Source organism: Amblyraja radiata, chromosome 6 (assembly GCF_010909765.2).
Source record: "Amblyraja radiata isolate CabotCenter1 chromosome 6, sAmbRad1.1.pri, whole genome shotgun sequence".
NCBI lineage: Eukaryota > Metazoa > Chordata > Chondrichthyes > Rajiformes > Rajidae > Amblyraja > Amblyraja radiata.
Window position 1 is genome coordinate 90,238,825 of NC_045961.1, and position 14,409 is coordinate 90,253,233.

Below are 14,409 nucleotides of genomic sequence, written 5' to 3' on the forward strand. Positions count from 1 at the left end.
TCTTTGTAGGTCAGGTGCCCAATTTACAAAATTGAAGTCACTGCAAGCAGCAATTTTTACTATTTAAATATTGGCGGTGTCTTTAACTATGGGAGTTAGTTGGAATGTTAACAGGTGAGGTGAGCAATAGAAGAGCTGAGCTTCTCAGTTGCTATTGACTGGTAGGATTGATAGCGATATATTTTATTCAGTCACGGGATTTTGGCATTGACTTCTAGGTCCTGGATGCCCTTGAGAAGTTAGTGGTACTTATAGAGTCATGATATCATTAAGTTATACAGCGCAGAAACAGGCCCTTCAACTCGCCCATGCCAACCAAGATGCCCCATCTACACTATTCCCACCTGCCCTGTTTGGCCCAATATCTAGTAAGTTAGTGGTACTTTTTTAATCCATGCTGTCTGTATGGTAACCATACTCTTATAATGCTGTGGTGTAGGGAGCTCCTGGATATTGATAGCAACAGTGAATTAAATTATGGTGTGCGACTTGGAGAAGAGTTTTAGGGTGATGGATTTTTTTGTGTACTTGTTGCCTTTAATCTGCCATTAGAGTCGCCAACTATCCAGTATTAGCTGGGACATCCCGTATATTGGGCTAAATTGGTTTGACCACCCTTGTCCCGTATTTGACTGCTACTACTCGAGTCGGAGCGCCTCGTCCGGCCCCGCCTCACTCGTCCCGACATAGTGCAGCCCATGGAGTGCAGCAGCAGCGCCTCGCCCGTGGCCCCGTCGGTCGGCAGTCCGGCCATCTGTCTGGCCTTCGGTCCTTCGCTTACCGCCGACACCACCACCCCTTCTCATGGCCGATCAACGGTTCATGAGTTGGATGGGGTGCCGGACTTTGCGCGCGACGTCACGTGTGCAGTCCAGCACCCGGGCCAACTCATCATTCACCCAGCCACAGCCAAGTCGGTCAACGAATTGCCGTCGGGAATTTGTCCCTTATTTTGACCTTTTGTCCCTTATTTGGCAGTGAGATAGTTGGCAACCCTACCTGCCAGGTGCAAAATGGATTCCGTGCTGTCATTCCGTGCTTCCAATTACAATCCTACTGTAGGATGGCTTGGAATGTGTCAGGCATTCGGCCAACGTTAATGCTTCAGCTGATTATCCAATTAGTAAATATAATAATAGTTCCATTGTACTTAAAATTACATGGCCATCTGAGGTAACCAAGTAAGTTCAGACTGTTCTATAGTGGATAAACTAAATTGGGCCTAGCGTCTGTGCTAAATGAGCCTGGTTAGCATGGAACATGGCCTTTTACAGTTGTACTCAGAATTAAGTGGGAGCAAATAAACCTTCATGTCAGATCTGTGATCTATATTCACATTAGTTCCCCCCCGCCACGGGTACCATGTAATTCCGTGCTACCTGTCCCATGGTCGGATAGTCGCCGACTGGTTTGCCAGGTGAGGAGGGGGCTGTGGACCCCCAGCAGGACCAAAAACAAGACCTGTCAAAGGGCGGATGAGCTCCTAGCGAGCCAACGGCCATCCACACTTCAGTAGAAGTTGCGATCACTGTCGTACCTGGCATTGCAATGCCCCTGTCCCACTTAGGAAACCTGAACCCAAGGTTTCCGTGCGGTTCCCGGAGGTTGCAGGTGGTTGCCGGAGGTTGCAGGTAGTGGAAGCAGGTAGGGAGGCTGACAAAAACCTCCAGGAACCGCACGGAAACCTTGGGTGGGGCGCAAAGTCTCCAGAGGTTTCCGTTCAGGTTTCCTAAGTGGGACAGGGGCATTAGGCACCATGCCCATTGATGTTTTCAATGATGATGATGATGCCTGAAAATGCATGGAAGGCCGTGTGTGTGGAGGATCAGTCTGGACCTCACCACGGTTCCCAGTCAAAAAAACATCTTCAGGTTTGGTGTACAGGAAGGAGCTGCAGATGCTGGTTTCTATCTTCAGGTTTGATCTTTGAGAAAGATGGGGCTGGAAATTGGTGCAAAGAGCTGGCACAGATGTGATAGGCTGAATTGTTAGGGGCCATAGTAATAGAACATAGAACAGTACAGCACAGGAACAGACCCTTTGGCCCACAATGTCCACACCGAACATGGTGCCAAGTTAAACTAATCCCCTCTGCCTGCACATGATCCATTTTGTAAATCCCTCTATGGTATGTGTGTCCGGCACCATCCCTGGCAGAGCATTCTCGGCACCCACCACTCCCTGTGTAAAACTTGACCCACTCATATCTCCTTTAAACTTTGCTGCACTCACCTTAAAGCTACGCTCTCTAATCTTTGACATTTGCACCCTGGGGAAAAAACAGTCTTACTATCTACTCTATCTATGCCTCTCATAATCTACCCAAGGGTACCATATGCACATGCAGTGTGTGGGTTTATTGTCTGTCCTAAACTTGCCTTGATAACGTCGTGGCAAGCTCCCTTTTTCAATCTCCACAGTCTGTGTGCTGAATGTTACGTAGCATCCATTACTTGAACTCAATGAATTATTTCACGTAATCCATACTGCTTGGGTTAGGGTTCCAGCATTTAGATCCAACAGCAAAGGAGCAGGAAGGATTTTCAAATTTCGAAGGAATTGCCTTCAGACGATAAGTGCGGTTGAGATTATGAAGGATGTTCCTTCCTCTTGGCTCCCCCATCACCTTATGCAGACTCAAAGTTTATGTCCTTCAGGAGTCGGGCAATGGTGATTCTACTGAAACTCACTTTAAGTAATCACCTTGGGGTCTACAGCATACTCTGTTCCCTTCACTTTGTTTGTGACTGGGGTTCAGCATTGGGGAACTCTGATTCATCAACCGAGGATAGGTGATGTCAGGGAACCATCAGGGGGTATTTCATAGGGCAACTCAGCACGACAGGCAGCATCTCTGCATGGGAAGGAATGGGTGCCGTTTTGGGTCGAGAGCCTTCTGCACACTGAGAGTCTGAATCAAGAAGAAGGGTCTCGACCCGAAACATCACCCATTTCTTCTATCCAGAGATGCTGCATGCCCCGCTGAGTTACTCGGCCATTTTGTGTCAATCTTCGGTATCAACCAGCATTTGCACAGATCCCTCTTACACGGGAGGATTTCATACCCCTGCTTAACCAGCTACCCTAAGGCTTCATGACATCCAGACTGAATAATGGAGGCTCTGTTGACTGTCTACAACAGTCTCTGGTGGCCTTTTGTATAGGTGGGGACAGAGTGTACACAGCTGGTGGAGCCTGGGACTGAAAATAGAAAAGTACAGACAAAATGTATTAAAAAGGAACTGCAGATGCTGGTTTATACCAAAGAAGGACATAAAATGCTGGAGAAACTCAGTGGGGTAGACAGCATCTCTGGAGAAAATGGATAGATCAAGTCACATATGATACCACCCCCTTTAGTATGATGGTGTTTAAGTAAAACAACTTACTTGTAGGGGGCGCTGCTCTGGCAGCAGCCATGTCATGCAGCTCGTCAGTTTTTCAACCTTTTTTTATTTTTTTTGTATGTTTTAAAGTCTGTATTTAATGTTTCTTTGTGTGTTTTATGTGGGGGGTGGTGTGGGGGGGTGAGGGGGAAATCGCTTTGGTCGCCTCCTCCACGGAGAGGCGAGTTTTTCCAGGTCGCCTCCCCCGTGGCCTAACATCAAGGATCGACGCGGCCTTTCCCGGAGACGCGCCCGGGGCTTCAGCGGCGGGCGCAGCGTGGACTCTCGGCGTGGAGCGGGTGAGCCCTCGCTGGGGCTCGCTGGAGGGGAGCGCTCCGTTTCGCTGACCCGGGGCAGCCGGCAGCCTGAAGTCGCAGCCTGAAGCCGCGGTCTGCAGGGCTCCAGCTGGTGCGGCGAAGAAGAAGCCATCACTGCCGGCCCGCGGCCGACTTCTACCGCGGGTCCGGCATGGACTTACCATCACCCCTGGAGGGGAGCTTCGATCGCCGGCCCTGCAGTCTACGGTGCTTCTGGCTGCGGCGGGGACTTTAAATCTTGACCGCCGGCCTGCGGCCTACAACAACTTAAAGCCGCGGTCTCCGGTGAGGAAGAGCCGATCCTGGACTGACTCTGGACTCTGGTCCTGACCACGCGGGGGAAATGGAGGAGCACTGGCCAAATTTTGTGCCTTCCACCACAGTGATGAATGCTGTGGTGGATGTTTGTGTTACAGTTTTATTGTGGTTGTGTGTTCTTTATTATTGTATCGCTGCAGACAACCCAAATTTCCACCAGCCTGGCTGTGTGGCAATAAATTATATCTAATCTATCTAATCTAATCTATATCTAAGAAGGAACTGCAGATGCTGGAAAATCGAAGGTACACAAAAATGCTGGAGAAACTCAGCGGGTGCAGCAGCATCTATGGAGCGAAGGAAATAGGCAACGTTTCGGGCCGAAACCCTTCTTCAGACCCTTTAGTATGCTGCCTGACCCACTGAGTTACTCCAGCATTTTATGTCTATCTTCTGTGTAAACCAGCGTCTGCACTTCCTTCCTAGACAAACGAAACTTCAGTATATATTTTTTTTTTAAATAAAATAGACAATAGTAGTGCAACGTCAAAAATAATAAACCCTGCACTGAACCCTGAGGCACACCACTAGTCGCAGGCCCCCAGTCTGAAAAACAAACTTCCACTACCATCCTCTGAAGATAGACACAAAAATGCTGGAGCAACTCAGCGGGACAGGCAGCATCTCTGGAGAGAAGGAATAGGTGACGTTTCGGGTTGAGACCCTTCTTCAGAACCTTCTTCAGGCCTGTCCTGCTGAGTTGCTCCAGTATTTTGTGTCTATCTTTGATTTAAACCACCATCACCCTCTGCTTCCTTCCATGAAGCTAATTTTTTATCCAGTTGACTAGCTCTGGGTCTGGGATCCCACACAATCTAACCTTCCAGAACAGCCTGCCAGCTAGAGTTTGAAATCTTCCCCCAGGTTATTTGCACAGGCCTTTTGGATTGCCAGTGTGAGACTCAACGTCGCAGTAGCCTCTGCAGTCCGTCTGTCATTTTTTTTTGTCACGTTTGAATGTAGTTTAAAGTGTTTTTTTTTTAAACTGGATATGTGTGTGGGGGCGGGGGGGTGGGGACACTTTTAAAATCTTTCCCCTGCACGGAGAACCTGACCGTTTCTCTGTCGGGCCTCGGTTGTCGTTGGGGGGCCTAGCACCGTGGAGCGGCCTCCAACCGGAACGACCTGGGGCTCCAGTCGCGGAGCTGCGGACTTACCCACCATCTGGCCGAGTTCGGAGCGGGTGGACCAGTGGTGGCGAGCTGCTGCGACCCGACCCAGGAGATTCGAAGGCTCCAGCCGCAGGCCTGGTGGACAGTAACACCGGGAGCTGCTGGGAGACCGCTTTTCGGGGCTTCCGCAATGGCGACTTCTCCCGCCCGAGATGCGGGATTGAAAATTACCTGGAGCGGGGCCTTACATCGCCCGGCACGTCTTTAAATGGCCGCGGGACTTGCTAGCGCACGCTGGGGGCTCCAACACCAAGAACCGGAGCGCGGCCTTGCATCACCCGGCGCGGCTTTACTGGCCGCGGGACACTTACCATTGCCCACCAGGGGCTTTGACTCTGACATCGGGAGGAGAATGAGGAGTGCAGGGGAGAGATAAGACTTTGCCTTCCATCACAGTGAGGAGGAGATTCACTGTGATGGATGTTTGTGTAAATTGTGTTGTGTCTTGGTTCTTTTTCTTGTGTGTATGACTGCAGAAACCAAATTTGGTTTGAACCTCAATGAGGTTCTAATGACAACAAATAAATTGTATCATTGTATCATTGCAGCCACAGTCCTGGTGTTTGCCAAAATATGTCCAGCCATTAGAGGCTGTTAAGGCTTCAATAGAGTTGATGTGGAGAGGATGGTTCCACTAGTAGGAGGGTCTAGGACCACAGGTCGTAGCCGCAGAATTAAAGTTTCCTTTCGAAAGGAGATGAGGGGGAATTTCTTTAGTCGGAGGGTTGTGAATCTATGGAATTCATTACCACAGAAGGCTGTGGAGGCCAAGTCGATAGATATTTTTACGGCAGAGATAAATAGATCTTGATTAGTACAGGTGTTAAGGTTTACGGGGGAGGCGGCAGGAGAATGTGGTTTAGAGGGAATGATAGATCAGTCACAATTGAATGGTGGAGTAGGCTTGATGTGCCAAATTGCTGAATTCTACTCCTATCACTATGAACTTAAAGTCCTCTACAGGTCCTGTCTTTGCATAGGTTAAAAAAGTCACCTGATCTCCCTCAAAAATGGTGTGACTAATAATGCCCCTGTCCCACTTCGGAAACCTGAACGGAAACCTCTGGAGACTTTGCGCCCCACCCAAGGTTTCCGTGCGGTTCCCGGAGGTTTTTGTCAGTCTCCCTACCTGCTTCCACTACCTGCAACCTCCGGCAACCACCTGCAACCTCCGGGAACCGCACGGAAACCTTGGGTGGGGCGCAAAGTCCCCAGAGGTTTCCGTTCAGGTTTCCTAAGTGGGACAGGGGCATATTTTTTAGCTTTTATATTTTTGCCGAGGTCCCACTCAGTGGTGCCAATCCACCCTCCAGCATCCTTGAGTTTCATCGCCCTTGATTGTCTCGAGAGAATCCTTTCCAAATTTCCATCTTTCTTCAGGTGAAAAGAAAGTAATAATGTTAAACCCATCTCCTGCAGCAGTTTGGCTTGTGCTGGCCAGGGTGTCGATGCACACATTGTTGAATGAGGGTGACTGTGCACACTGATGTCATGGTTGGAAATAGGCAGTGCATTTAACAGAAACGAGCAAAGCATGAAAGATTGCCCGAACATTAACAGAGCATCACCGAACCCACTAGGGAAAGTCTTGCTGCTTCTGACAGCTTAAAAGGATTTAGCAAAGAAGTTCAAAATCCTCGATATTTGCTATGATTCAAGCCTGAACATTTAGCTTAAACAGTTGAAGCTGTGATTCTTTGGGGCATATATCAGTGGTTCTGCACTTGAATGGAATGTGTGAATGCTGTTAAGGTAATTGAAAAAAGACATGTATGACTCTCTGATTTTATTTTCTAAAATGCACAAATACTGAAATCCTACCTCAGGGAATTACCAAGTTACAAGCAGAAGGCGCATCAAAATGGGTTACTGAGAATATCTCAAACAATATCTACTGAGAATATCTCAAACAATATTGACTCTGGAATAGATGTGTTTCCTTTGGCTACTATTTCACGACGTATCAGAAGATCAAGCAAAAGTGGCAGAGATATAAAGGAACAGGTAGTATGTTCGGAATGAATATCTCGATGTAAAGGATCATTAAAGCTCGTTCTTCTCAGCAGACTATAGATGCTGTCTGAACGGTTTTTGTACGTTCGCCCTGTGACCACGAGGGCTTTCTCCTGGTGCTCCATTTTCCTCCCATACTCCAAAGACGTACAGGTTTGTAGGTTCTTTGGTTTCGGTAAGTTGAAAAAAGTGTCCCCAGTGTGTGTAGGTTATCGCTGGTTGGCGTGGGGTCGGTGGACCGAAGGGCCTGTTTCCACGCTGTATCTCTAAAGTCATTAGATATTTTGGCAGATTTTTCTGACAAATGATAAACTCTCCGATTTATGTATTGGCTAATCCTTTAGCTATGAAAGAAACTTGGCAAGACGTCAACAAACCACAGGGTAAAACGGTTAAGATGATGACTGACAATATTGTACTGTTTGCAGTTCTCCTGTGCATCTCCGAGCCACGGCGGACCTGACAACGGCCATGAAGTTTGGGTCTGCAATAGCGACGGGTATGTTGGCCAGGTCTGCTTGCTCAGCATCAAACCAGTGCCCACGGTGGAAGCCTGCATTGCGGTCTGTTCGGCAAGGATCATCTGCATCGCCTCAGTGCCAGGTCTTAGTGGCACCACCAGGTGGGGACTTGTGCACATTGCCCGTTCAATACATTTTAATCCATCTCTGCTCTGTAATGCAACAAAGTGTTGCTGTTTCTGATCCCAGCTAAACTTATTTTCCACTATCGTGAATACAGGCCAGGCTTGTAAAGCATTCTATTGAAGATATATTGTCTCTTAGCCATGGAATGTTGGAATATTAAATATGCCCTGAAGGCTTTATTGTCATTAACACTGTTTGGTTTACAAATATCTGCTGAGCTGTTTGCTATCTCCAATCTAAGGATCTTTTCCTCAAATCGAAAACACGTAGTTTATACATTAATGAAGAACTGGGTTTGTTTTTGTAAATTTCCTAAAAACTGTTTTTTTAATAAAAAGTCATTTTCATTCCTCTCCTTCATAAAGTGCTCATATAGATAAACAACGGGATAGAGAAACAGTTAACTGCCCATAAATGTCAATCATTTGCTTGTTAAATCATTTATTTTGGGTCAGGTTTACCCTGTGGAACATTATAGCAATTCTTGAAAATGATGTTATCCCATAGACAGACCAATGGTTTAGTTTAGAGATGCAGAATGGAAACAGGCCCTTCAGCCCATCAAGTCCATGCTGACCATTGATCACCTGTTATCTCAAGCTCTATGTTACTCCAATTTCTCATCCACTCCCTACGCACTGGAGATAATTTTACAGTGGCCAATTAACCTGCAACGTCTTTGAAATGTAGGAGAATACCAGAGCACCTGAAGGAAACCCACGCGGTCCCAGGGGAGAGTGTGCAAACTGCACGCAGAAAGCACATGGGCCTCTGTGCTGGGAGGCTCCAGGTCTACCAGCCGTGCCGCTGTGTTTGATGGATTTATTTTCTGCCAAGTGGAGTAATTGTTGACATTTAAGTCATTCAAAATTACCCAGAGAGAAAATTAGACCTTCAAATCCTGGACCACTCTTTTTGAGGCAGTGTTTCTTCTGTCCTTTGGATATTGATAAGATCCCTGTTTTCGCTCATGTCCCACATTCCCATGGTCTCTACAATCAGTGCAAGTCAACATTCTCAAGCCTTGCATGTGGCCTTCATGAAGCATTTGAGACACCAATATATATTCGTCGGGGTTATCACTAAGTGACAAATCGGTGCAAAAACACCACGCCTTGTAATTTAATCTCGAGAGATTGAATCCAGATGAAGGGTGCCAATCCGAAATGTCATCTGTCCATTTCCCTCCACAGATGCTGCCTGACCCACTGAATAGCTTCAGAAAACAGTTTGTTGCACCAGTTTTCCATCATCTGCAGTCCCTTTTGTCTCCAGGCAGAATGAATGGTGATTCTTTTCTCCTTCTCTATATCCTCAGAGACAGATCAGAGTTGCTCCTGAGTCCTTCTTGTTTACACCCGCACCGAACCACGGCAGTGGCCATGGAAGAGAACACATCCCAGCAACCTCTCGTCATCTCCATCTCGAACTCGGCTCAGTTGCTGGGGGAGTTGACGGAGAGTGGGACGAGAAGCCTGAACCCCTTTGACAGCGATGACACTGAAGATGACGAATCCTCTCCAAGCCCATCAGGCACGTTGAGGAGTCAGGCCAGCAGGTCCACCATCTCCTCCAGTACAGGAAGTGAGTAGAGTTTGAAGCATTCCTATTTCCTGCTGCTTTCATTGACTGCACCTCTCCATTATTTTTTTTCTCTGTGCTTGTTCCTAAAGCGCCTGTCCCACTTTCCCGAGTTATTCATGAATTCTCATGAGTTATTCACGAATTCTCCCGAGTTTTCAAACTCGCAGAATGTTCGTAACGAGTCCGTAGGAGGCCATAGGAGTCCGTATATATATATCGAGGTGGCTCGTTATGCCTGCCGTAGGTACCCGGGGCATCAGGTAAGTCGGGACGTTTTTTCAGCATTATGAAAAATGTCCACGAGTAAAAAAATAGCCCCGAGTACCTAGCGCTGGCAGTACGAGCCGCTACGATATATCCACAGACTCGTTACGGACATTCTGCGAATTTGAAAACTAATGAGAATTCGTGAATAACTCATGAGAATTTGTGAATATCTCGGGAAAGTGGGACAGGCCCTTAATTGGGATGATACAATGGACAATGTCTGGCTCACTCACAGCCCTCCTCAACGTTACCCTGATTGTCGCCTCCAACCTTAAACTCCAGGTATTTTCCAAGCAGGGTGTTGCCAAGCTGGAAAAGGGTTCAGAGAATGCGAGGATGTGGCCAGGACTGAAGGGCGTGAGCTATAGGGGGAGGTTGAGCAGGTGAGGACTCTATTCCTAGGAGCGCAGGAGAGTGAGGAGTGATCTTGAGGAGTGGTATAATATTATGAAAGAACAAAATAGGTTAAATGCAAAGAATCCTTTACCCAGAGTAGGGGAATCAAGAGCCAGAGGATATAGGGTTAAGGTGAGGGTGTAAAGATTTAATAGGAATCTCGGGCAACATTTGTACACAAAGGGTGGTAGGTATATGGAACAAGCTGCTGGGGGAGATGGTTGAGGCAGGTACTATCACAAGATTCAAAAATCGTTTGGATAGCATAGGGTTAGAAGGATATAGGCCAAATGCAGGCAGGTGGGACAAGTGTAGGTGGGGCAGGTTGGTCAGCCTGGGCAAGTTGGGCCGAATAGCCTGTTTCCACACTGTATGACTCCTTGCATGTTCTCCTCACTTGTTTACTACTCTCAAGGGTCCTGACAATGAAACAATAGGTTAAGGTAAGAGGGGGGAAATTTAATAGGAACTTGACGGACACCTTTTACACACAGAGGGTGTAAATAGTTGAGGCAGTTACTATAGCAACATTTAAAAGACATTTGGAAAGCTAGTTCAAGTTCAAGTTTGCATTTATTGTCACTTAACCGACTAAGGTACAGTGAAATTTGAGTTACCATACAGTATTAGCAAGTGAAAATAACACAATACACACATAAAATAAAATGTAACATAAACATCCGCCACAGTGGAATCAACATTCCTCACTGTGATGGAAGGCAATAAAGTTCAGTCATCTTCCTCTTTGTTCACCGTGGTCGGGGCCTAGAACCCTCCGCAGTTCGCCACTGCCGATTGTCCAATGTCCAGGCCCTCTCGTTGGGATGATCGAAACCCGGTGTCGGGAAGGATTGCAACACTCCGTGGAGCTCCTAAATCGGCCACTTCTTATCGGAGACCGCGGGCTTCACGCTGTTAAAGTCCACAGGCCCCGCGGTTGGAACTCTTCTTCTGGTGACCCTCGGCAAAGGATCACCCGCTCCGCGATGGTAAGCCTGCGCCACGCTACGCCAGCGGCTTGAAGCTCTGGACCAGTCTCCGGGAAAGGCTGCACCAATTAAAGTTGTTAGGCCGCAAGGGGGGAGGGCAGAGATCCGAAACGGAGAAAATCACATCTCCGTTGAGGTAAGTGACTGAAAAAAAGTTTCCTCCTAAGCACCCCCCCCCCCCCCCCCCCCCCCCAACCCACATAAACCAAAAAACATTAAAGACATACTTAAAATAATAAAAACAGAGAAGGGACGCGACAGGCTGTTGGCAAGGCGGCCATTACGGGCGCCACCTGGTGGTCAGCTACATGGATAGGAAAGGTTTGGAGGGATATAGGTCTAACGCATGCAGGTGGGACTAGTGTAGATGAGGCATCTTTGTCGGCATGGTAAGTTGGGCTGAAGGGCTCGTTTCTGTGCTGGATGACGCTATGTCTTTAAATCTCGCAACAATTAAATTCTTACTGTTGCAGCATAACAATAACAAGCCTGTAAGCACAGTACACATAGATAATGTATAATGAACAAAAATACAATAAACTAATTACCCAAATGTGGTGAAAATGATGGATCTGTTTCTGTCCAGTCTAACAGCGGAAATACTTGCTCTCCACTTGTGTATCCATACAAAAAACTAGTTAACATGGTCACCAATCAACTCTTGTTGTTAGTTAGACAACTCTTGTCTCTTGTTGAGTTTCTCCAGCATTTTTGAGCACCTTAAACTCTTGTTGTTAATTGAATTCAATGTGGCGAATCCTCAGGGAACCAAACAGCAAAGATCAAACCCGGATGGTGGTAAAATGACAAAGTAATATTGGAATAATATTGGAATATTCAAAAACTAATGATAAAATACTAATACGTGATGTGCTTCAAAAATGCAACATAATCTTTTGACATGGTGACGCAGGGGTAGAATTGCTGCTTACAGCGCTATAGATCCAGGTTCGATCCTGACTACGGGTGCTGTCTGCACGGAGTTTGTACATTCTCCTCGTGACCACAGGGGCTTTCTCCGAGTTCTTCGGTTTCCTCCCTCACTCCAAAGACGTACAGGTTTGTCGGTTAATTGGCTTGGTAGAAATGTAAAATTGTCCCTAGTGTGTGTACGATAGTGTTAATGTGCAGGGATCGCTGGTCGGTGCAGACTCAGTGGGCCAAAGGGCCTGTTTCCCCGCTGCATCTCTAAACTAAACTAAACTAAACTTTCATGGTAATATTTGTTCCATTAAGGAACTATGAAAGAAAGTCATGCATTTTCTAGGACGTTTAAAATCCTAATCAGAAATAGACTTTCTGACCCAATGAAATCTTTTAAAATGTGATCACAATTGTAATGTTGGAATTGCAACAAGTTTACATAACAAAAAATAAATAAAAGAGGAAAATGACAATGAACCAACTCTTCCTACCTCACCTTAACACATTCTGTTGTTCTAGGTTTATTATTGTCACATGTACCGAGGTAGAGTCAAAGCTTTGCTTTGCATGCTATCCATTAAAATAATCCAATACAATAATACTATACATAAACACAGGCATATTAAATACAAATACAATGGATGGAACAAAGAGAAAGATGCAGAATATAGTTCTCAGCATTGTAGCACACTTGTTCCATAGACAAAGTTCATTGTCTGCAATGGGGTAGAGGTCACATTCTTGTTCATAGTATTCTTCATGGCTCAGACCAATGGTTCATAGTATTGGATGTTAGTCATTAGTAGTCGGTTCATGTGTAGACTGATGTGGAGAGGATGTTTCCACTAGTTGGAGAGTCTAGGACCTGAGGCCATAGCCTTGACCCAACCATGTTATCTCTGGGTGCCCGCTCTACCACTCACCAAATGGCCTGGCAGACATTGACGCAGAGACAACAACCTGTCTGCTCAACACCCGGCTTGAGATCTAATTATTCCTTTGGTTTATGTTTCATTCGCAAGAAGAAGAGGTCATAGCCTCAGATTTAAAAAATGTATCTTTAGAAAGGAGATGAGGAGGAATTTCTTCAGTCAGTGGGTGGTGAATGTGGAATTAATTGCCACAGAAGGCAGTGGAGACCAAGTCAATGGCTATTTTTTAAGGCGGAGATCGATAGATTCTTGATTAGTACACGTGTCAGTTGTTATGGAGAGAAGGCAAGAGAATAGCATTGAGAGGGAAAGATAAATCAGCCATAATTGAATGGCGGAGAGGCTTGATGGGCCGAATGGCCTAATTCTGCTGCTATAACTTATGAACTTGTTGTTTTATTCTGCAGATGAAGAGATGTTGAGCTCAAAGGATTTTGCAACGGAAACAACGAGTTCAGAAGAGGAGGCGGAATCTGATTTTGTTGCCAACCCCAGCACGCTCTGTCAGACGAGGAACAGGGACAGTCCCATGGATGGCCGTGCCATGAGGCGCTCCAGCCGCGGCTCATTCACCAGAGCCAGCCTGGAGGAACTTCTGAGTATTGATCCTGAAGCCAACCAGAGCTCAATGTGGCTAGGGACGGAAGATGGCTGGTAAGTGATGGCCCATTCATTGGGAGAAGCCACTGAGGCAAATTCACGGCAAAGGAAGAGAATGGAGTCCATTACATTCCAGGCCATGCTTAACTGAGAGAGCAAAACGCAGGTCTCCCCAGCTGATTCTGCACCATTATTTCCGAGAGATGCAAGAAAGATTTCCCTGAGATTTAGCCTTCGCTCATGATTCTATGGAAAAGGTTATTACTTCTAATTGCAGTTAATAGTTTGTCACGCAACAAATTCTAAGGGCATGGCTTTAAGGTGAGAAGGACAAAGTTTAAAGGAGGGGTGGAGAGCAAATGCTTTTACACCCTGGGCGGAGAGTGCCTGGAACACAGTGCTGGGCGTGAGGGTGGGAGCAGATATGATAGTGGCATTGAAGATAGCCACATGGATATGTTGGGGATTGAGGGCTGTAGATCATGTGTAGGCAGATGAGATTAGCTTATTAGACCATTATGTTAGGCACAGGCATTGTGGGCTGAAGAGTCTGGCCCTGTGCTGTAATTATATGTATATCCTAAAAACGTTTTCACCCAGAGAGTTGTGAATTTGTGGAATTCCCAGCCACAGTGGAGGCCAAATCACTGGATGGATTTAAGAGAGAGTTAGATAGAGCTCTAGGGGCTAGTGGAATCAAGGGATATGGGGAGAAGGCAGGCATAGGTTATTGATTGGGGATGATCAGCCATGATCACAATGAATGGTGGTGCTGGCTCGAAGGGCCGAATGGCCTCCTCCTGTACCTATTTTCCATGTTTCTATGAGCAGCAGGAAGTGGCATTAAGTGCCATAAGCCAGAGA

At 46.6% G+C, this 14,409-nt stretch overlaps 1 protein-coding gene across 1 annotated transcript in view; it reads left to right on the forward strand.

Moving 5' to 3' along the window:
- The window catches only part of arhgef17 (Rho guanine nucleotide exchange factor 17), a 409,506-nt gene that overhangs the window by 374,913 nt on the left and 20,184 nt on the right, over nucleotides 1-14,409 (forward strand). The window contains exons 13-15 of the mRNA XM_033023172.1: nucleotides 7,635-7,828; nucleotides 9,172-9,437; nucleotides 13,353-13,599. Coding sequence (XP_032879063.1) covers nucleotides 7,635-7,828; nucleotides 9,172-9,437; nucleotides 13,353-13,599 — 707 coding nt within the window. The remainder of the gene's footprint in view (nucleotides 1-7,634; nucleotides 7,829-9,171; nucleotides 9,438-13,352; nucleotides 13,600-14,409) is intronic.